The sequence below is a fragment of the Halichondria panicea genome, chromosome 3, assembly GCF_963675165.1.
Source record: "Halichondria panicea chromosome 3, odHalPani1.1, whole genome shotgun sequence".
NCBI lineage: Eukaryota > Metazoa > Porifera > Demospongiae > Suberitida > Halichondriidae > Halichondria > Halichondria panicea.
In genome coordinates, this window is record NC_087379.1 from 4491998 (window position 1) to 4515879 (window position 23882).

Sequence of the window (23882 nt, forward strand, 5' to 3'; positions counted from 1 at the left end):
ATATAATAGCCCCTAAAACTAATTGCAGACTTCTCTGACTGGGGGTTCAGCTTGATATCTTCCAATGGACACAACATGTTTGGGTCGTGCAAGTGATATGTTATATACTGTAAGTGTTGTACCTGATAGAGAACGATCATGATGCACACCTATTTGACCAGCTCACTCACTGTTGCCACACTGTTTAATATTATTGTGCAAAATGATTTTTCTATATAAATCTAGCTAAAGCAATTGCCAAACCTATAGCTAGCCATATTATTTTGCAATTTCATAAATCGTAATCCAAGAAAACATGACTAGATCTAGCTAGAATTTAAGGATTGAATCAGTGGACCAAAGTGGCCAACTTGAATATTTAGAATTTTAGCACTGTGACTGATCCAAAGTGAAGTGATTGACGCTCTAGATGGTTTGGCAATTGCTAATCCATGATCTCTAGAACTGAAACCTAGAAACTCCTAGCTTTACACAGACACGCCCTTATCTTGCTGCGCATGCGCACCCAAGGCACAATTAGTGGTATAAAAGGACCCAGACTAGATACATGAATGCCCAATTTTCTTTTCTCGACTCATCTCTCATGCATGCATTGTGAGTTTAATAGTAGTTTGATGTGCATGACCTGTATCTAACTACTATATGAGTATTGCTAATGTGAATTCCTCACAGACGCAATCCATGATGGAGAATCACCACAACTATGACCTGCTTACCAAGCACAGAGAACAGCTTGTCTCTGGTCTCAAACCAGCTGAGGAGAAGCTGGACAGTATACAACGAGCACTGAAGTACTTTGACACAAGGGCTAAGGAACTTAACGATCAGAGGGCTGCAATTGAAGTTGATATCCACAAAGAGATAGAAGAACAACATCAGCTGTTAAACGAAGAACAGCAAAACTTGTGGGAGAGCTAGATATGCTGACTCAGCAAAAACTGAAGGATCTGGTGGCACAGACTCAAGTAAAACTATCCGTATGTTTGGAATATGCTGAGGAGTGTCTCAAAGGCACTGACAGTGGTGAAGTATGCGAGCATATTTCCACTATTCAACCGGAGCCAGAGATAAACGCTATCATGGAGCTAGTTACTAAAGGAAAAGAACCTCTCCAAGCAGCATGTCGAGATTTCCTAGAAATTGAGCATGGTGGTTCGTTCAGCTTCGAGAACAGCCTCACGACAGGAGATGGTCTGAAAACTGCTGTAACTGGAGAAATAAAAGTTGTATCCTTCCAAGCAATGACCAAGAATAACGAAAAATTCAAAGGTATACTGGACCTCAAAGCTGAACTTGTGCATATCGAGACAAAAAAGAAATTGAGATGTGAAGTGGTTAAGCAGCAAAATGGTAAACACGAGATCAACTATCACCCTATGAAACGAGGAAAGCATGAACTACATATCACTGTCAATGGGGACGCAGTACGAGGCAGTCCATTCCTAATATCTGTAACCTTGGGGAAATTAGCTAAGCCTTCCCGAGTTATATACGGTTTGGATGGACCACGAGGCACTGTCTTCAATAATAAGGGACAGTTGATCGTTATTGAAGGTCATATTACACAAACTGTCTCTGTATTTACACCAGAGGGTGAGAAAATACAAACGTTTGGACAGCTGAATGGTGCATTTGGAGTAACGGTGGATAAAGACGACAACATCTATGTAGTGGAGAGTACTAATCCTAATCATCGTATAAACAAGTTCTCATCGAATGGAGAGCTTGTGGCAGCAGTTGACAGTACCACGTGCACTGAATCTATATGCTTGTTTGGTATCTGTTATAACAGAATAGAGAACAACTTGTATGTGCTTAGCTTTCCTACGATACAAGTTCTCTCTACTGAACTAAAGTTCATACGATGTTTTGGCATATCTGACAATGGAAACGAATCATTTAATAGTGCAGCATATGGAACCAAATCATTTAATAGTGCAGCATTTGATAGCGCCAACAATCTCTATGTGACTAAACGTAATCGAGTACTAGTCTTCAATGCTGAACGTCAATTTTTGAGAGCATTCTCACAAAAGCATGATAGTCAGGACCAGGATCGAGATCTCTTTGCCATTGCCATCGACAGCAGTGACACAGTGTACGTGAGCAGCAATTGTGTTGTGATTTTGTTCACATCTGAGGGAGACTACATCACCACTTTTGGTGTAGGTGGGTGGGAAATTTACGGACTCTCTATTGATTGTAATGACGCAGTTGTTGTATCTGATTGTAGCAACGGCCGACTGCAGAAATTTTAAACAAGCCTAGAACTGAAAAGTGACTGTTATTGCTGTTATTGCTTATAATTATAGTTTACCCATAATTATAGTTTACCCATGCATGCATTTTGTTGTTGTCTCCTATCAGTTACATGTAGCAGCACGAAGAAATTGTATAATGATGAAGTTATTCTCTTAATTATTCAATTACACAAGACCACAGGCAAATAGAACAAAGTAGCCTCAACTTCCCTAACAGCATAATATACAATTGAATGACATGATGTACTGTGCTCATCACAAAATTCAATGTACAAGGTAGTATACAATACAATGTAGGTGGCTGGCTATTGACTGATTGATTCAGTCACATAATTATATATAGCTGTTATAAATTTTCTAACCTTCTGCACAATTTCAAATGTATATGATAGTCATTAGTTCTATGAAACACAACTAATATTATAACATAACTTGACATTCATTAATTCTAAAATGGAGTTTCACTGTCTCTTTGCTTTCGATTTGTAGTCTAAAGGGAGGGTGTGTGTGTGTGTGTGTGTGTGTGTGTGTGTGTGTGTGTGTGTGTGCGTGCGTGCGTGCGTGTGAAACATGCAGAGGGAGAACTATTGCACCGGTACTGTACGAGGTTTTGCAAAATATTTTCAACATTAAAAAGGAGAGCATTCCCCATTATGTGATTTACCACAGATAATGTTACAGATATGCGGGTACTACAGTAGGTTAAGCGATATAAAAAAACGCTCAACCCCTTCAACACATTTTTTCTGGTGTTGCAAAACCCTATATAGACTAGTAGTAAATGCCTTACCGCTGGATTTTTGTAGACGGTGCTGTAGGCATCTCTCAAGAGAGCGTACGGGAAACAAGACTCCAGGAGATCCCTGGTGAGGAAGGGGGACTCCTCCACAATCTGCAAGAGTATGAGACAAGTAATTTAACATAATAACGCTACACTCAGGAGTAATAACCACTATCACTAAATCTGACCTGACACTGACCTACAAAACACACCACAGTTACATCAAAACAGTTGTTATTAATTTTAGTTACAAGCCATGAATTCAATGGAGAAAGATTCTGAAGAGACTGCAACAGCCTTCAATGTGGGTCAAACTAGCCATAACTCGAGAAAAAAGCGGAAGATAACAATCTGACATAGAGTCAAACTAAAGTGACTGTGTCTACTTACCAGGTCTAGAAGAAGGTAAATGGCCTCTCTTGCTTTGGGTGCATCCTTTTCTTTTTCCGTCTCTTTGGCAAGTGTCATGATACGGGAGCTGGTGAACTGGAGGGCGGAACATTCAGTTACAAACCAAAACCAAAACCAACAATACAAACATAATATATCAGCAGTGAATGGTCACAATTAAGTTTATGATGCCCAAAAATTGATACAGTTTTGCGCATGTATATAGAGAGCACATGTACATACACTACAAAAAATGTGATTAACATGAAAATAACTGAACAGCTAGTCAGATTTCATAGTTAGTGTCGCACACTTACCACTAAGAACTCCTTCATTCTGTCCTTCTGTTCCTTATCCCCATAGTAAGCAAAGATTGCTCCAGGCAATGACGTGATGGCGACAGCCAGACAGTGAGCGTTGTTCTCATGTCCCTCAAAAAATGGTAGGTAGGTGGAGTCTGGCTTAAAGGCGAGGTCGGGCAAAGTCACACCCAGGAACACCATGTACAGGCTCCAAATCATGTGGTCTTCTTTAGACTTGTCTGCATGGGGAGCAATAAATTATTTTGCTAAGCTAGATCTACTGCACGTAATACACACACGTATGATGTTAAATTGTGTACATGTAGTTTAAGTTGTATTATACATGTGTACACGAGATATTTAAGTGAGAAAATGTGAACTGTGAACTATGTGATGTCCAACTCACCACACTGTGATCTGAGCGCACTATAGAGAAGGGGGTCCACATCACAAGGCACACCAGCTGCAATCGCCATTTGATCAGCAACCTAATGGTGAGACAATGAGCAGCTAATAATAAATACATGTACTTGTATAGGTAGGTACCTCTGTAAGGGCGCAACAAAAGGACTAGCCTCGTCCTGAGGCCAATTCGAAAACGGAATGAGAAAATAGGCCTGCATGGTTTCCTTTCATTCAGATTCAAATGACTATTATTACTTCTGTGCCATGAACAACTTAGCAGGAACTGTGTTAGGCATGTTTTATCATGATGTGCTGCCATGTATCTTATCACAGTAATAATCATGTGTTGATTGTTGTACAGTTCAGATTTTGTCTGACTTACTTCCCACCTTTTGTTCTATGAACAACTTAGCAGGAACTGTGTTAGGCATGTTTTATCCTGATGTGCTCTTATCAGTAATAATCATGTGTTGATATTGTACAGTTTAGAATTTTTCACTTTCCACCTTTTGTTGTGGATTAGCCCCCTGGGATCTGACTGATTTCTAGAATATTTTGCAGGGTAAAAAACCTTTGGGAATGAGCCAAATCAGCAGAAAATTTGACCCAACTATTGCGTTCTGGAAAGGATGTATTTACTAGTTAGGTTTTGCAGATTTAATTGTTACGAATTGATCAACCCTCGCAAAGTTCGCAAATGTTTAATGCTCGCAAAACATTCGGTATACATACCTTTGTTATAGTTGAATTCAGTACTAGTAATAGTTGCATTTCATTTTTGAATTAATGTTTGAGTCTGAAACAATAGGAACAGCCTACATGTAAATACTTATGGTTGTGAGAAGAATCCAGCAAACTGGGCCTAGTAGCACTTTATATTTGTCTACTAGAAGCTTATAGTAGCCCAAACATCTGCATGACGATCTACCCTCTGACACTGGAAGCAGCGCTAGCATGCTCCCTGTCTGCAATATCTTTGCTATGATCTAGCTAGTTACATGTATAGCTCCAGCATGCTCCCTGTCTGCAATATCTTTGCTATGATCTAGCTAGTTACATGTATAGCTCCAGCATGCTCCCTGTCAGCAGTATCTTTGCTTAGCTACATGTACAGCTCCAGTAATGGTGGGTATTACATGTACATAAGACAGTTCACGCTCAGACACTTTTCGTTTCTTTAGAGAAAAATAGGCCTGAGGACAAGGTTACAAGCCCTTGCTCTAAGGAGAAATGGTAACTACACTATGTATCGTCAAACTTGGTTTGGTAAAGATCATCACACACACTTTCAATATACACGTACTGTATAGACTTACAGTGGAGGTCTTGTCCGGTAGGTTCTGTTTGAAGTCAACAATGGAGCTGAGTATGAAGGGCACTCGTTGGGAGAGCACATTATTGAGGGCTACCAGGGTCAGTTTACGAAATGCCATGATGATGCCCACAATAACCGTACGGGCCAGTAGATCCTCAGAACCTAGGCTCCGGAAAAGTACGTAAAGGGTAGGCTGTGCTAACTATTGCTTCAACTTACTCTTGACTTTCTTGATGACTTCATAGTATATCTCGGGTTTGTCTCTATTGCTATGCAGTGCGTGGAGCGAGTCCTGGTTGGCAACCACGAGCTTTTTGATCTCTTTCACCTGACCACTCACCTATTAGCATGTGTGGAGAGAGTAGCCATGCATTAGAGCATTTCTACGTACATGTACATGTACTCTTGTCACCCTTTGGATTAGTGCCTAGATACTAATTGGCCGCACACAGTGAAGCACGTCATCTTTCAGGTATAATAGTGTGTATGGTAAGCAATGCAGTACAGTGCAATACCCACTCACCTGATCCATCAACTTCTCTCCTAGGAAGCGAATACCGTACGGACCAATCACAGCAGCTAGAGCCTCAAGCTCTGTGTGTGTGTGTGTGTGTGGGTGTGTGGGTGGGGGGAGCAAAGAGGGCAGAACTCAACACCTTAAAAAGGACTTAGACACTATTTTTACATGGCATGCGCATAGCATAACTATTTCAGGAGCAGGGTTATACATGTACATTAGAGGTCCTACATGTATCATTACTAGCCTACATGTAGGTTCAACATTGCTGATTTCCCTAAGGAGCCCGCCTTCTGCATAGTCATCATGCAGTTCTCTTATCAGTAATAATCAACATTGCTGTGCAGTTAAGATTTTGACACATTAATTTTGTCCAGTTATCATACTTTTCAGGCAATAAATAATTCAGGACCAGGGTTAATTAGAGGTCCTACATGTACATGTATGAAGTATTTCATACAGCACTATAAGTATACATGCTTTAGAGTACATGTAGGTTCAACGTCTAGTTGGGAGCAATGCAAATATTCTGAAATGGTATTCACCAAAATACGTACCTCTAAGGTCAGTGAATTCCTCGGCTTTGAATGCATGGACACCTTTGCTGACAAAGCACCTCCGGCTCCTGCTGTAGCAAATACCACCAGCTGCCACCCTCTTCAGCAGTGTGTTGGTGTACCTGTGAGCAATACAGCAAGCACACATTGTATTTATACATGTACATAAAAGATCATTATACTCGTCCTATTATGGGCTGCATAACTATATGAAGCATTGTTGTAAATTCATATGTACATATAGAGACATAATTTTTATAATGGTACTTGTTATTGAGATTCAATAAGGGCTCAACGAGCACAAACAGACTATTCAGTGATACATAATTCAGTGTCCAAAAACAACACAAGTGTTCCTTTAAACACACACGTACCATCCGGTGTATGCTGATGCTATGGTAGACTCCCCCTTGCTGTCCAGAGGCTGGGTCTCCTGCAGTAGCACTGCCGTCAGCACGCGAGTCATATCTATGTTCACGTAGAGCTCTAGTGTTCGCAGAGACGCCATGTACGACTCTATACGAGCCAAGACCTCTGACGGACGAGCTATCTCCTGTGTCTCTGAGTTATAGGAGAGCATCGAGACTACGTGCCTGTGTGTGGGGGGGAAGGGGGTGGTCAGTAAATAGAAGCTGTATATAATATAGTTACACGATTAAGCAACTCCAAAGTGTTGAAACGATCGTCAGAATATTTCTTATGTACGCATCTAGACACAATTAAAGCATAGTTGCAAACATTAACCGTTAAGTGAGTATTCATCTAACACAAGAGACTCACTTCATGAAGAGGTCCTCGAGATGTGAGACGAGGTACTCCCTCGGTACGAACGTGTGCTCCCAGGCCGTGATGGAGGGGAAGCAGTTGACGGAGAACGATAGGCCCACCAAAGTCTGCAGTACGCTGTCCACTCTAAGGGGAGAGAAGGAACAGGGTGGGGTGTAGGCATGTACGAGATAGGATATTTTGATCAGTAGTAGGTTTAAGTATTAAAGCTCGTGTATGAATCAATGAAATTCCTGCGGGAACACATAAATCTCCACATTTATTCATCATGCATTGTTACCTGACAGTCTCCTCCCTGGTTCTGCGATAGCTCTCTTCTCCCGGCTGTGATGGAGTTTGGACGGCCACAGCTTTTTTCTTGGTCAGCTTGTGAGCATGCGTCTGCAATAATTAATCATTACCAGATAAAAGAGGTTTAGAGTGTCCAATGACATAGAATATACCATCTCATGATAAAGTATTTCTTTGTGCCGCAGTTTCAATGGGACTATACCAGCCTCGACTCAATTTAATTGTACGATATAAAAAGATGCGACACGACAGCTACTCGCATAAATAGCATTGGTTAGTTATCGAGCATGTACATCCAATCAAGAGGGCAGAGTATGTGTAGATAAACGAACAGAATATCAATAATTTTAGTACATGTGTTACAACTATATACCCGGGGATTTTCAATGCATGCAACGCCCAAGTACATACTACAGCACTGACTGTGTGTGTCACTCACCTGGTTGTAGTAAGAGCTGGCATTGGCTACCTTTAGCTGGTCGTCGAGGTTCATCCTATCTGAGGACAGCTGGCCCAACACCAACTTGACCTCCTTGGCTATCAGCTCCAGAAAGTGGTTGACTGAATTCACAGCCCGATCACCAATGTTGATACGCTGTCAGTGTGCATAATTATAAGTGTATTATTAAATTCGAAAAGGTAAAAATAACAAATAAACTGTCTGAGGAGGCATGCAGGCACTTCCTCTTAAAGGAGGTTCTATGAAGTTACCCAAAATGTAATATCTTCATACACACAATACAAAAATGCACATGTACATTGCGAATGCCGCTAACTGCTCACCTCCTCCGGACAAAAGGGGCTGGTTGAGTTGAGGAACTCCCCACGGATGACCGGGAACGCTATGATGTAGCGGACTTGAGACAGGTTCTTCATGCAACGATTGAACTCATTCTCAAATTGACGATAGAAAAAGCTGTGGAGGGAATATACGTATTGTGCATCAATATACATGTACTGACACTACCTGTATAGGGTGGTTAATCAGCTACAGTTAACAATAATGTCTCTCCTTTGCAGTAAGGTTGTCCTTAGACTAGTGTTTAAAGTACGGTGCCTATACTTTGGAGGTTCCATAAAATTGTACATATACGTTCTATTGTATGCGCATTGTCTGTGAGCTTAGGCAAAAACACGACACAGTACAACCTACAAGCAACTCCATGCATGCTCACTTTGACACACTATTTTAACAACTGTGGTGAACCCAGAACCTTACCACATGAAGGAGAGGTCCGTCTGCTCGATGAGCAGCTCCTGAAAGTTGTCCACCATCTTGGAGTGCACCACCACCCCATTCATGGCCGGGGCAAGGCTTCCGTTCTCGTTGTCCTTGAGACTGTGTGTCGTACGTGGGGGGGAGGTAGCATGAAAGAGTAGTCACACACAAACACACCAAACTGTATCATGAGCAGCATATGGCTTCCAACTTCAAAAGCGAGAGCAAACAATTCAGGATGAACAAAATCAAACAAAATTTAAGTGCATGTATGCACTCCATATAAAATGGACCACAATACCTTTTCACTATACCTCAGCTCACAGAACTAACCACTCCACACACAACACCTCACACTCCATACCTAACACTCACCTGAGGGCAGCTTTGTTGACAGAGGTGAGACACTGAAATCGGAACCAGTCTAGTCTGAGAGCCTGGAAGTCAAACTCAGGTCTCTCCGCGTTCTCTTTGCCCTGGAGGCGTGCCAGAGTGTCCACGAACGAGGTCATCAAGAGGGACTCCTCCTCTGGACACACTTGGATACCCTATAGATATATATACAAGTATAAAAAAGCCGTAAGTGGACATATTATGTTCTAGACAAATAAAAAAAAAATAGCAGTACACATGCACATGTACATAGCCAACAAATGTATGCATGACATGCTTGCTCACCATGACAACATTCCTCATAAGCTGTGCGTCAAAGCCTGACATGTACCTCAGGTAGTAGTTGAGTATAACGCGATGGTGCTTGTTAACCAGAGCTAAAGTGAGGGTTTAACAAATAGTAACTCTAGTTTTGAGTCATTTTAATCTAGAAACGTATTGCGTCTTGGTACTACATACATGTACTGTAAAAGAAGCCTTTGAGGGTAATATCTTAGAACTACGTATGTTCTACTGATAAAATAGCATATAATGCACAATTTAAATTTCTGGTCGTAGTTCCGGAAGTACATAAAAAACCATTAAATGGGTACTTTTCAGTTGTGCAATGTTGAAGAGCAGCTCTGGGAGTGCCGAGTCACTGTAGTCGTCCGGATTGGGTCTGTGTTTGCTCTTAGGGGGTGCCATGTTGTTGTGCTTGAACAGCCAGAACACCTCGTCTCTGGCCAGCGTCAGTGCAGTAATCACCGTCACTGCCTGTGTGTGTGTATGTGTAGTATTATTCGGATAAAGTTTATTCCACCATAAAATTGTGTCACTCCTTTGTACCATACTATTTCGTGCATGGCTAAAGCTGTAACATCCGGAATTCACAGTTGTAATGACACATACAGACACTTGTCTATTGTGTAAGCTTCTGAGGTAATTTCAATAGTCAAATCAAACACACCATACACATTACCATGCCCGATTCACCTGACCACCGTATCACTATGACTATAAATGGGCTCATTTGTGCCACAGCGATAAATAAACTTCAAGGGGCAAAGCTCATCTTATTAAATACACTAATTCACTCGCTAGGTTGGTATCTTTTGCCATAAACACAAATTGCTAAATGAATGGTATACGATGTGAGTGTGTGTGATGTGCTTTGAAATAATAATTATTAGTCCCCACTATCAAAAGTAAAAATTCCCAAAAACGGGTGTGACTATAATGTTGACAATTAGTATTTGACACCAAAATAGGAAGTCCCAAAAATTGGCATACATGTATGCATGAGCTTTAGACCCAACAAAAACACATTCCTAATGCAATCCCACGACCTCAGTATAATTATGTGACATTAAAGTACTTACTAGTAAAGTAGGCCCATCAAACAATTCACAAATGACACTACTATAATGAACACTGTCACACATTAGTTGACACCCATGCATGCACGGTATAAGGAGTTACTACTATTGCACCAAACCTATAATTTTATCAGTCTAGTACTCGAACGTGCATGCTGCAATCCTGCACGATTGGTGGCAATGAAACAATGAACAATTGTTACAAACTTAAGGTACAAACCAGAGGAGGTTGAACGCACATCATCATGACGCACCTATTCTACACTGTATGTGATATAACAGGAGGATAATTATGAGGAGATGGAGCGTCTTACTACACGGATTCCGACACGGATTCCGTATCGTCCTGCTATATACAAACATTGCCATAATTAGTGTCAAACCGCTAAGTGCTGTTAAGATTATTCATTGTACTATTATTAGATCAAACGTTAAAGAATTCATTTGGGGTCAAAGGTATTGCGGTAACTGAAAACACAACAATACTATAGCTAGCTGCACATTACTGTAAGCATCATGATGATATTCACAGGCAAGTATGGTTGTTGCGGACAATATCGGTCCAAGAAATTCCTGGACCAATTAGACAAGTTCTACATTGGAACTTGACCAGGCGTTCTTTCAGATAACGAAGGGCTGGTCTCGAGGCTAACCAGCCGAGGGTTTGCACTTCAGTGCTCTAGTGTTATGTAGCTTTGGCACCTCCACCGAGGCATCAGCACCGTCTGCTTTAGACTTTGTACTTTTGGCATCCTTTTTAGCATCAATCATGGTCGGTCATTTCTCATTTCCCTGCGATTACAGATTAGCCTGTGTGTATTATAGCTAGTACGCGTAGCTCTATGTTAACGAGTGTTGCAAGCTGTGCTGTGCTAATGCCTCTCGCCATGTTATGCTTTCGCTCAAGAGTGTTATAGTAGGGAGAATAAGCTTTTTTCTATAATGAATTTTACATTAAAATGAGCAGAAGTGATTATATCTATAGGTGTACATGAATCTATGGTATCCTTGTAGTGTTTTGTAGCGATTTTGCCAGGATTGTGGATGAGTGCGCATGCGCATTAGAATAAGGGATGTGTCTGCAATAGGTCAAGTTCACAAAGTTAATGGCTACTAAATAGCTAGCTGCTTTAGCAGCTCTTTGCTGACTCTTGTAGCTAATAAAAAGCTAGCGCTTTAGTGCAAGGCTAACTCATAAGTTGAATAGAAACTTGTGCAAACAAATAATGCTACGAAAGATTCTGAAGAGACTGCAACAGCCTTCAATGTGAGTGAGTCAAACTAGCCATAACTCGAGAAAGAAGCTTTAGTTTGCTAATCCACGATTCAAAATCCAAGAGAACGTGGTTAGAAGCCTATAGAAGCTGTTAGTTTTCGTCTCATTGCAATCGTTGAACAGTTACAGCTGGAACAGACAGACACACACACAGTCAGCTTTACCGTATCCCTCGTGCGGCTACGCCTCGAGGCATAATTATTATGTAGCTTTGACATATCCACCGAGGCATCGGCATCAGCCATTATGGAAGTTATAGAATGTCGAAGGTGATAATGCAAAAGCTGATAAATCATTAACTGGTGTACTGGAGTATACATGTACTATGCATGCACGGTAGTCCAACCTTCTTTACCTTTACATGTCATACTAAAAATATGTCGAAAAGTTTATTCATTATGTAACATTCGTTTTGGAATCCTTTTAGCAGTAGGAAGGTGGGACTACTACTAGACCGCCTCTGGCTATACCTGCTACGTCTCTTGCACGTACTTCCTGCAGCAATAAACAGTGAACATCGAGGTGCCTATTCAATTGGATTCTTATAATTAAGAGCAAACGTGATAAAGCTGGCATGATGGTGGACGCCTGTCGTCGTAAAAACATTATCATCACTAGAACACAAGTACAAATTGCACTATGGTACTAATTACCCTACATTTCCCAAACAACACCAAGAGCAACACTCACTACAGAACACACACATAAGCCGAAAGTCCCAATAATTGTTGATTATACAAACATGTATTCTTAAATAGCTAGAATTTCACCAGTAGTCAAGTAGGCACTACTGAAAATTCCCAAATGTTTTTCATAATTATACCATTGACAACTAAGAAGTGGCAAGCATGAGCTATCAATTCCTATAATGAAATCCCATGGCCCCAGTAGCTGGCATTAGTGTACAGTAATGTACTAGTCAATTAGTAGACACAATTAAAACATTCACAAGCAAACATTATTACGATCACATTCTTTCAAAATGAGTCAAGCTGTTTATATATAACTACATATAGATATACACACAGAACACTGCCATATTGACTCGACACACACTGGTAACAAAATAATCGGTACACATTATATATAATTGTTGCATTAAAACTTAATTGCAAACTTAATAACAAACTAACAAACGCGTAGACAACTATAGGCAGTAGATAAGAGGGCTTCATGTGCAACACACCTTTCACAGTGTAAGGAGAAGAGAAAAAAGTGTGGTGTCACACTACACAGTGATATCATAATTATGGGGCAATGAACACAAGTAAAGATCGGAGTCTATTTGCATAGAGATATAATCCCAAACAGGAAGTACACCCACCCACATGCATACAATCCCACCTTTGACCTGATAAAAGGAATGCACTCACACTACATGTATAAGTCAAGGCTATAAATATGGCATGGGTGCACTCAAGCTGTATACACACAACTGAAGACCGCTTATCAGTACTAAAACTCAAGCAATGCAATTCATCGTTCTTTCCTCATTTCTGTTTATGCTGGGCATTGCCCACGCAGAGATTGTCATGTCTCCAACAGATACGGCTATCTCCACAATCAACAAGGCTGCAAAACTAGCATCAACCATGACAACTACCGGCACTCGAGCCAGGAGATCCGTAAATCTCAGACGACTATCCACTGAAGACTTCAATCAATGTCAAACAATAGCTAATAGGGTTGTCTGTGAGACTGGCCTTCAGGAGGACCTTTACACTCTGGCACTGGAATGCCAGCAGCAAGACACCGCTACCGTAGCTCAGTTTGCTTGTGGAATCAATAATGAGAATGGTCTATACTGCGGTCAGGGATTGGAGATAAGCCAACAGTTTGAAGAAGAAGCATCGTCCAATTGCCGATCGCTTTCATCTTGCTCATCCAGCTGTCGAAACTCGATCACCCGTATTCGAGACCAACTAGGCTGTTGTTCTAGTCACTGGACAAATTTGTTAGCTGGCAGCCGAACAAACCTTGATGGGGCATTCTGGTCAGTTTGTGGTGTGAGCACAGGTGAACTGTGCCCTATCCCAACATACAACTCCACCGTTACATCCCGATTTTGTACACTAGCCGAAACCAGTCGAATCCTCTTCTCTCGCCGATGCATGCAGAATACATCAGGAATAACAGTTGAAACGCTTGCTAACACTACTGGCTGTGGAGGAGTAGCCAAGATCCATGTCGAAGTATGCAGTGTCGATTCCGATGGAAGTTTCTGCAGTCTAAAAACTAATCAAAGGACTTTAACAAACATGGCCGAAAACTGTGCACAAAATGTAGTCTCTGGAAGTGGTTGTTCTTTTGCATGCAGATCTTCCATGATAGCATTTCGTAACGAGTTTGGATGCTGTATCAACAGTCTTTTCAATGGTACTACCATTCGAGTTGCTCCTATATCAGGCGCAAATCAAGTACTTCGATTCTTCACCAACAGTTTCTGGTCGAGATGCAATGTTTCTCCTCCTGGTACATGTGAGAGCCTTCTGTTGTCTCCCAATATTAGGGACAATGGAGGAGTCAATATTAGGGACAATGGAGGAGTCAAGACCAGTGGTGTGATCAGTGTTACATTGGTGCTGATAGTTGCACTAGCTGCTTTGTTCCTTTGAGACACGAAAACAAAAGCTATAATTGTAAGAACTACACACTGTGTGTAAGAAACATTATTACATTACTAAAAATTGGTGCATAATTTGTATGACTTATTGACTGCATGATATTATCTGTTTTTGAACGGGCATACAAATACACGCTAGTTATTATTCCATGGACTCCATACACGCAGCTAAAGCAAGTCTCTGAATTTTGATGTTTCTATATTAACGTTTAGCCGTGACCAATAATTATAGGATTGCACATGTGACAAAAAGTATTATTTAGAACACACCTAGCCAAGATTAAGTGTTTTTATTCTGTGTGCCGAGGATGGATTCGAGGTTAACGTGGTGCAAGACGCACAGCCGAGTGTGCATTACGTATCAAGAGTCCATTCGAGTGCACCAGCATTAAAATACGCGATTTTGGCTAGGTGTGTTCTAGTGCTGTCATGTGATCTCTAGCAGCCTGCCATTTGTACAGCTTGACTTGTTAAACCAGTGTTCTACCTAGCTACATTTGAATCAATTTCTCAATTTACTTGTATTGTTACTTAAAGCACACTTAATTAAGTGTGTGCATTAACAACTTAAAGCACACTTGTGTTATTTGAACCATGGTCAGATGACTAGGTGGAGATCATGAGATGAGCACTGTCAGTAATATATACTTGTAATATTGTTCTATTCCAGATTATTATTATTATAAGCTGGGTTTATTCTGATTCAATAATTATCGTGAATTGGATTGGCTCTGGATGTGATGCAACCATGCAGAGCCGGTACACGGCCAACTACCTCAAGATGGTTTATGGAGAGCAAATTAATGTGTGACTAGTCCCCAACTTTATATATGGATTCAAAAACAAAATACGATATTTGTTTATGCTTTAAATATCGTGATTCGAATGGGACTGCACCAGGCCCCAATTGGGTGATACAAAAATATACACGACATGATAGCTGCACGCATGCTCACATAAATAGCATTGGTTAGTACGGCAACATAAATTTCCATTAAGAGCAACCAACTATGTATATAACAGTCAGCTATATTCAGGGGGTACAATGCAGGTTTTTTGACTAATGGCGTGCCTCTAAAAGCCACGTCTTTTAGCTTTTGTTCACTTTTTGCTGCTTTAATGAAGCTTTAATATCAAAATCAAATGAAAGCACTGCGGGTGCTGATGCCTCGGTGGAGATGCCAAAGCTACGTAACATAAAGCTACTAATAGCTTTTATACACACATTGATTATATCATAATAAATATAATTAATTTTGCTGCAAGCAAACTCAAAGTGGGTAATGATCAACCATGATTGTTGTTAAAAACAATCGATGCCAAAAGTTCCAGTCTAAAATTAATGATCGATGCCATCAGCAGAGCTACTACTCATAAAAAAGGGACCGAAACTTGCATATCTATAGCAATGACGGGATGGTGTTCCCCTGATAACGGGAAAAAACAAAAAATGTTCATTGAATTTCTTGGCTAATCATGTTGATACAAAATGAGCTTCTAAGAGCTGTTCCATTTGGAATGCATTTAGAAATGAAGAATAAACTTAAAGGTGCAGAGTTCATTTCTTTAGGTTACACAGTATTGTCGTTCATATCAGCTAGTGGTACAACAGGTATGGCCCAGACGAGGTTGGCCACGCGTCATAATTTATTATCGAAGTTTTATGGAGGAATATGTGCACGGGGGAGAATATACAAAAAAAATATCGGCCAAAAACTGTACTCTTATAGCTAAGCTAAAGGACTATACAAACGCTCACAGCACTCCACAGTAGTTGTAAATCCAAACTATATCTTGTGACAATAGAAAGACAAGAGCGCAGTCATAGTCCAAATAACGACAAGAAACTTACATTGTGAGTGTTGTTGGCCCTGTCTTAAGGTTACGGTAAACAGTTTGCTCATGAATATTCATGATTTTCTTATAATGATTTTTGTGAAACTATAAGTGCCATAATAAAAGTTTGAAGCACATACATGATACATATATTGGTGTAGTGGTAAAGTACTTCTTTCGAAACCATCTGAAAAGGAAATCCCTACAAGCTGCATTGCAAGGGCTCAAAAAAGATCAACATTCGATCTGGTATTATGCTTCTTTTTTTTTGTCATTATGATGACATAATTATGTGATAAACATATTCAAGAATTTAATGGACAAAAGTAATAAAATAAAAGCTATGTGTTGTAGTGTCCCATATCACGAGGGCTTTAGCCCGAGGGATGAGGGACACTATAACACATAGATTACAAAAAATATAATTATCTATATTAACTATATCTAAGCCGTTCCACGCTTTATTATTTTACGCTTTATTATTTCGTAAGTACATTAATCTTTCCATTGTGCTTTAGAAAGAACCAGAAAGCTCCTTAGGAACTTTACCCACAATCGCATCGGCGGTCTCCACATTGGGGCGAGCGAATGAGTCCCTATACCTAGTGATCAACATTGCAATTTCGTCTGTCAGTCTGTCTGTGATGGACTGGCACGATATTTGGTTTTGGTACTTATGATCCTTTACCTACAATTATTGCACAGGCATGTGCTTTATTATATATATATATACATCAAGACACAGACACTCCTGTGGCAAGGCATGCCTGCAGCAGCTCACAGCAGTATTCGCATGCATGGATAGATATACATGTTTCTATATGTAATCTTTGGAATTCTACTTGTGCTTCACATTGTGTTTTAGAGCCATTTCCAAATCAATCTTGCAAGGGCAGCAAGATGAGAATTCAAGCAGCCTAGCTAGTATATTCCTCAATATTGCTCAAAACATAATTACATGCCCCTCTTCCCCTTACACAAAACTATATCATACTGTATAGTGGAAAATGCCCTTAGAAAAATGTTTCGTGGCTGTAATATTGCGTTTCAATGCCAAAAAACGAACACCCACCAACAAGCGTTGCATGTGCAAACGTATAAAATATACCAGTGCGCTAATTTTCGCCAAACAATTTGTAATATGAAAGCACTACGGGTGCTGATGCCTCGGTGGAGGCACTAAAGCTTTACAACATGAAGCTATAATACTATATAGATCTAGCTATTAAATTATCGCATGATGGTTGCTAAAAAGGATACAAAGTTCAAAGTCCATAAAATTAAATGCTGCTGAATGAAACAGCTATAAGTGCAGCTTTGCAGCTACCAATCAGGGGCGTATAGCCGGGAATTGAGAGAGGGGTGCTGAACAAATTACCAGTGCGTGGATGGTGCGCCCCTAGAACATTTTCGCTGTTACATGTGCTCTGAGGTTGATTCTAACACAATCAGGCTAAAGAAATGTCTTAGCTAGATATAAGGAAAGTCAAGAGGAGTCAACCAAATGTTCAGTGATTCCATATGTGTCGAGGTGGCGACGAGTAAATTTGTCAATAGCTTCTGGGAATATATCTATGGAGATGCACCAGAGCAAGTCCTGTTCAGTTATAGACCCTCATTTGCCATCCTGCTTCTATTTTAGTCCACTGAAATATCTCTCAGAGGAACTACTACTTACTGCCATGTGCACAAAAAGTGTTTAGTACTGCAATTAAATCTGCTTAACCTATCAGGTTCAGCTTGTGAAACAGCAGTATAGGACAGGATGGCAAGCCACTTTTTCAGTTGCAGTGTTAGTGCTGCTCTGTGGATTGCGCTCAACTGAAAAGTACTCAAACAGTGACATAGTGGTGATAGCTAAACAGTCTGCAACTCTGTAGGGGACCTGGTCTGGCTTTAGCCATGCGGCTTTGCGCATGCATGTGCACTGGATGCACTGGAATAGATAGTTGGAGGCAGAGAAGGTATGACATCCGCGAGTCGATATAGTAAGTGCATAAAACTGACAGTCCCTGGAAGTGTTTTATGCACCCTGCACATTCCTTACTATATGGGTCAAAGTTCCATAGCGCATCAAACAAAGTGCTACTCATGGCAACTCCATGCAGCATCCCTCCTAAAGTTGAAACCACAGGTTGATTAAGCTGATGGCAATTAATAACCTAGATCGAACTGTACACGAATCAGACTCCTGGCAACTATAAACAGCTCACTGCTTGTGCATTGGCAGGTAACTCACAATTGAACTTTGACCCACGATAGAAATGTGGTGTATAAACACTTCCTGCGACTCGCAAATGTCGTACCTCCTCTGAATTGGAGGTGGAGCTTACTGGACTAGATAGTTGGAAATGGAGTTCAAGTTGATAATAGTGTGCTAATTATAATTCTAGTACAATATCCGCAAGTCGCAGGGCACCATAATTATTCTTTGATCTGGGTCAAAGTTCAATTGAGTGTTACCTGCCAAACACAAGCACTGAGCTAATTATAGCTGCCAAGAGTGTTTCGTGCAGTTTGATCTAGGTTTTGCTATCAGTACTTACTTAATTGGAGTATTAGATATAAAGGAAGAGGGATTGGAAACGCTTACATGACTGCTAGTGAAAACGTTACTTCCGCTAAACCATGCGTACTGCCAATATTGTTGAAAGTGAACAGTACACTTCTTAGTGAAACCCTGCTTAGTCGACACAGTAGAGCCATATCAAAAGTCATAGCAAGTAGGAGGTGATAGTTACTGGTGATGAAGATGCAGTAAAAGTGAGATTAATAGACAGTATTTTTTTATGTAAAAAATCACTTTGTGTAATTTTCCAGGCTTTCATGAATCTTTCCTCAGACCAAATTAAGCCAACTCTAGGCCTACTCATTCATATAAATGGCTTAAATAATGTATAAGGTTGTGTTATTGGTTCTTTTCAGAATAGTGCGTAGCAAAACTTGTCCATAGAGTATTGCTACTCTACTTAGTAGTTAGCTCTGCACTAGAACGCCAGATGTTGGTAGCTGCAAGAGTGAGAAGAGAGCTGCAAGGCTGTATATGCAGCAGCAATTAGACTTTGGACTTTTGGTATTCTTTTTAGCAACAATCATGGTCGATCGTTTCCCAATCTTTGGGTTTCTCTGTGATTATGCCAATGCTCATCATGATAATTATCTGTGTACTGGTATTAGCAATAGCTAGTAGTTTTATGTTAGGTAGTTTTGACATATCCACCGAGGCATCAGCTAATACTACTTAAGTGACATTCCAAGTTTTAAACAAACCTAACTATATAGAAAATGAAACATTATTTTGCAAACCCACAAATTGCAATCCAAGAAAACGTGACTAGAAGCATATAGAAACTCTTGCTTGCACTTTATTTATCATTGAGCAGCTGTAGCAGTCAACGCACACAGACAGACGGACACACCGTAGCACTATACCGTATACTTTGCTGTGCATGCGCAACCGAGGCATAATTAAATTTTCCCAAAAGCGTCTACTTACCGTATACCGTATTACTAGAATATTTTGCTGGTGAAAAACCTTTGCAAATGAGCCAAATGAGCAGAAAATGTGACCCTTTGCGATCTAAATATTGTGTTTTGGCAAGGATCGTGTGTATTTACAAGTAATAATTTAGGTTTTGCGGATTTTATTGTTGCGAATTGATCAACCATCGCAAAGTTCGCAAATGTTTGATGCTCGCAAAAAAGTAGCGCGAAATTTTCGAGGCACTTATATTTTGTGGATTGGCCTCTAAAAGTATTTCGTTGCACAATGTTCGCGGAATGACTGCTTACCGGAAGCCACGCCTTTAAATGTTTGCACGTAATTCTAATTAAAGAACAATTTTCGTGGACTTAATTTTCGTGTAGGATTGCTAACCCACGAAATCTGCGAAAATTTTGCGCTATACGGTATACAGTAGACTCTCGCTATTCCGGCTCTCTGAAGTACGGCCACCTCGATATACCGGCCATTTGGCTTGGCACGGAATTCTAGCTATATGTTTACTGCACAAAACTCACCCTGAAGTATGGCCACTCGCTATTCCGTTTACCGGCCAGTGCTGGCTGTCCCAAACAAGGTTTTCAATGTAATTTTATACATGCATTACGGCCAGATATGATGTTTTGGGTGTGGTTTAGCAAATAAAATTGGATTGCACTTAAATAGAGAACAGAATGATTCATTATCCTCGAGACAAGAACCGAAAAATTAGTCATTAGGTTCGAGGTAAGGTTGTTTTTAAGCCGCGGCTATTTCCCCAAATACAGCCACTTTGCTATTCCGGCCAAGCAGCATGGTCCCAAGGGTGACCGGATTAACGAGAGTCTACTGCACTACTTTTCAGGAATGTACTCACTTTTTTTCAAGAATTTCAATGTGGGTTTTTTCCTCCCAGCATATCAGGTTGTGATACTTTCTTTTATAGTTTTCTCTTGAAAGCTTCTCTTGAATGTATCTTTCGTCCAACTCTTCCATAATTCTTTCCTCGAATTTCTTTTTACTTGCAGCATACCCGAATTCATGTTCTTGATGTGAATACTTGAACTGGCTGGTAATCTGTGGTCTGCTCATGAGGGTTGAATGAGGTGAGGGCAAGAGGGTAGGGTGTAAGCCATGTGCATTACGGCTTTCTTCAGGAAATTGAACACCAGGTGGTTGATAATATCCCACTCTAGGATTGAAACACTGTAGCGTGCAGAGATGATGTGATTACTTATAGTATACATGTACAGTGATAGGTAAATTCTGAGTAGACTCAGTGTAGTGTAGTGTACACATTAAATGTTATTCATAGGCTTTACTGGGAACAAACAGTTCCCATAAAATCTAGTACATGTAGTTCATGCATTGGGGCATCCCCAGGGGATTAGTTTACTCTATAGAATGCAAGGTTGTTGCCTGGATATCTATACTACACAACAAGTATGAATGCACAGTCAATTATTGTCAACAGATGTTTCCAGGTACCACTTACTTGGCTTAATGACTGTTGATAGTGACTGGGCCACTGTTGCCAAGTTGAAACACTTAAATTACTTGTTTGCGGATTCAGTTGACTTCTATCCAGCTCTATATACAAATCAAGTCATACAATTATAGGCAAAAAATTCAAACCTACCTTTTCGTAAAGATGTCAACAAATTATTGAAACGCATATGCTCTTCTCTATTATGAGCATAAGTACACATTTCCAGTCTGCAATTTGCGCCCTTACACATTGCAACACCAGTAAGTTTTTGAAGGAATTTTGTGCTCCTGGTGGGAAACGGTCGAATTAAGGAAACGAATTTCGTTCCATTCCACTGAACATATTCTTTGTGTCCTGTGTCTGAGAATTTGTGGCCTTGTTTATCTTCGCATTTGTAATCCCAGCAATGCTTGAATACGTTCATTTTTCGCTAGACACTTCTTGCACACAAATCCTTCTTGTGCTTTATTCATGCCAGCTCTCGTAGCCATTTCTGGTGAGGATTTTCTTCGGAATTAGACAACCTTCTGTATCATGAAATTAAAATCATATCTATAGAGATCTAATTCTACCTAGACGTCTAGATCTAGTCTGAAAATAGATGTCTACATAAACTCACAGTCGACGCCATGTCAAATGACACATTAATCTCGTATATAAACCTACTGCCAGTATAATTATATAGATCTAGATACTGACAGGAGCAACTTATGAGGCTCCTGATACTGGCTATTAGATCTTTAGAATAGTCAGATCTGTATACATAATTGTGTCATATGAACTAGAATTTATAGTAGCCACAATAGCCTGAAGGTAAGATGTAGATAATAGATCTAGATCTAGCAGATAATACCTTTATACAGTAGATAAAAGGTTACCTTATAGAGCTGCTGTGAAGTGGAAATGGAAAGGTAACATCTGGAACTTAACTATAGCTATAGATATACATATTACCTGTACCTGCACCTGATAATTCACTTACAAGGTCAAGAATTACAAATTATATCGTGACAAGTAGAACTGGTAAAGGATCACCCATGTTTAAAACGAGAAGTTAAGCATTCCTTTCACCTCCTTGTCTTCTCAGCTCCGTACAGGAGGTAAATGAAGCCATTTTTTCTACAAAAGACTTGCCTCATGTCTAGCAAAGAAATGGGACCAATCATATCATATAGCTCCACCATGTCTAGGTTATGCTGCCGCTTGACGTTCTCGCTCCTCCGCTCGGCTATCAATGCATACGTGGTGCAAAATCGAGCCATGGCCATGCCCTAAAGCAACCACCTAATTAGTATGAACTTGGCCAACTCAGAACTTAATCTCTGTATAATACCCTCAACTTTATTATTTTTTTAACTCTTAGTATTGTCTGGAATTTAATATCGCGTGCATGCATGCTGCAAAAAGGCTGTTAATATTTTGCAAAAATTAAATCCGCAAAAACTTTTCTAACGAAAGTTTTTATACCCTCGAAATATACCCGCTATATATGAAGTTAAAAAAGCGATTTGCGGCTGGTGATGCACCCCAATGCTTTTAATATAAAAGTTTTAGCCATGCATATGCCAAGTGTTTGGTCCAATTTAGAATGGTGACGACATGTGTTGTGATGATCCTCTAATCGCTTCCATTGTCACTTTTGTGTGCTCCCAGCGATCCACTCTAAACGATCAGCGACAGTGTTGAAGGCTGTAGTACATCGTTTGCTATACTAAAGCTTAAGACATTACAGTATATGTGTTGCATCAAACTATATAATAGCCCCTAAAACTAATTGCAGACTTCTCTGACTGGGGGTTCAGCTTGATATCTTCCAATGGACACAACATGTTTGGGTCGTGCAAGTGATATGTTATATACTGTAAGTGTTGTACCTGATAGAGAACGATCATGATGCACACCTATTTGACCAGCTCACTCACTGTTGCCACACTGTTTTATATTATTGTGCAAAATGATTTTTCTATATAAATCTAGCTAAAGCAATTGCCAAACCTATAGCTAGCCATATTATTTTGCAATTTCATAAATCGTAATCCAAGAAAACATGACTAGATCTAGCTAGAATTTAAGGATTGAATCAGTGGACCAAAGTGGCCAACTTGAATATTTAGAATTTTAGCACTGTGACTGATCCAAAGTGAAGTGACTGACGCTCTAGATGGTTTGGCAATTGCTAATCCATGATCTCTAGAACTGAAACTCCTAGCTTTACACAGACACGCCCTTATCTTGCTGCGCATGCGCACCCAAGGCACAATTAGTGGTATAAAAGGACTCAGACTGGATACATGAATGCCCAATTTCTGTTCTCGACTCATCTCTCATGCATGCATTGTGAGTTTAATAATAGTTTGATGTGCATGACCTGTATCTAACTACTATATGAGTATTGCTAATGTGAATTCCTCACAGACGCAATCCATGATGGAGAATCACCACAACTATGACCTGCTTACCAAGCACAGAGAACAGCTTGTCTCTGGTCTCAAACCAGCTGAGGAGAAGCTGGACAGTATACAACGAGCACTGAAGTACTTTGACACAAGGGCTAAGGAACTTAACGATCAGAGGGCTGCAATTGAAGTTGATATCCACAAAG

The 23882-nt window shown here is 40.2% G+C and overlaps 3 protein-coding genes across 5 annotated transcripts; 2 read left to right on the plus strand and 1 right to left on the minus strand.

The window, feature by feature from the left end:
- Positions 1–515: 515 nt before the first annotated feature.
- Positions 516–2400, plus strand: LOC135333649 (E3 ubiquitin-protein ligase TRIM71-like). Its single transcript, XM_064528652.1, has 2 exons — positions 516–594; positions 673–2400. The coding sequence occupies exon 2, from the start codon at positions 921–923 to the stop codon at positions 2256–2258; it is 1338 nt and encodes a 445-aa protein (XP_064384722.1). The 5' UTR covers positions 516–594; positions 673–920; the 3' UTR covers positions 2259–2400.
- Positions 2401–2485: 85 nt separating this feature from the next.
- On the minus strand, positions 2486–22309 carry LOC135333648 (nck-associated protein 1 homolog). Of its 3 annotated transcripts, none has more exons than XM_064528649.1 (22): positions 22159–22309; positions 21431–21807; positions 21287–21381; positions 20669–20997; positions 9811–9973; positions 9503–9594; positions 9200–9372; positions 8825–8944; positions 8389–8521; positions 8045–8200; positions 7595–7695; positions 7309–7440; positions 6903–7121; positions 6529–6650; positions 5978–6048; positions 5674–5794; positions 5456–5616; positions 4141–4222; positions 3750–3973; positions 3433–3528; positions 3052–3153; positions 2486–2751 (listed from the first exon to the last, which is right to left on the minus strand). In XM_064528649.1, exons 5-22 carry the CDS (start codon positions 9902–9904, stop codon positions 2710–2712), a joined length of 2241 nt encoding a protein of 746 aa, XP_064384719.1. In that variant the 5' UTR covers positions 9905–9973; positions 20669–20997; positions 21287–21381; positions 21431–21807; positions 22159–22309; the 3' UTR covers positions 2486–2709. The 3 variants fall into 3 exon arrangements, with proteins under 3 accessions (XP_064384719.1, XP_064384720.1, XP_064384721.1); XM_064528650.1 differs by having other exon boundaries at positions 21900–22285; XM_064528651.1 differs by lacking the exons at positions 20669–20997; positions 21287–21381; positions 21431–21807 and having other exon boundaries at positions 22159–22276.
- On the plus strand, positions 13230–14603 carry LOC135333650 (uncharacterized). Its single transcript, XM_064528653.1, has one exon. It carries the CDS (start codon positions 13321–13323, stop codon positions 14464–14466), a length of 1146 nt encoding a protein of 381 aa, XP_064384723.1. The 5' UTR covers positions 13230–13320; the 3' UTR covers positions 14467–14603.
- Positions 22310–23882: the final 1573 nt, after the last annotated feature.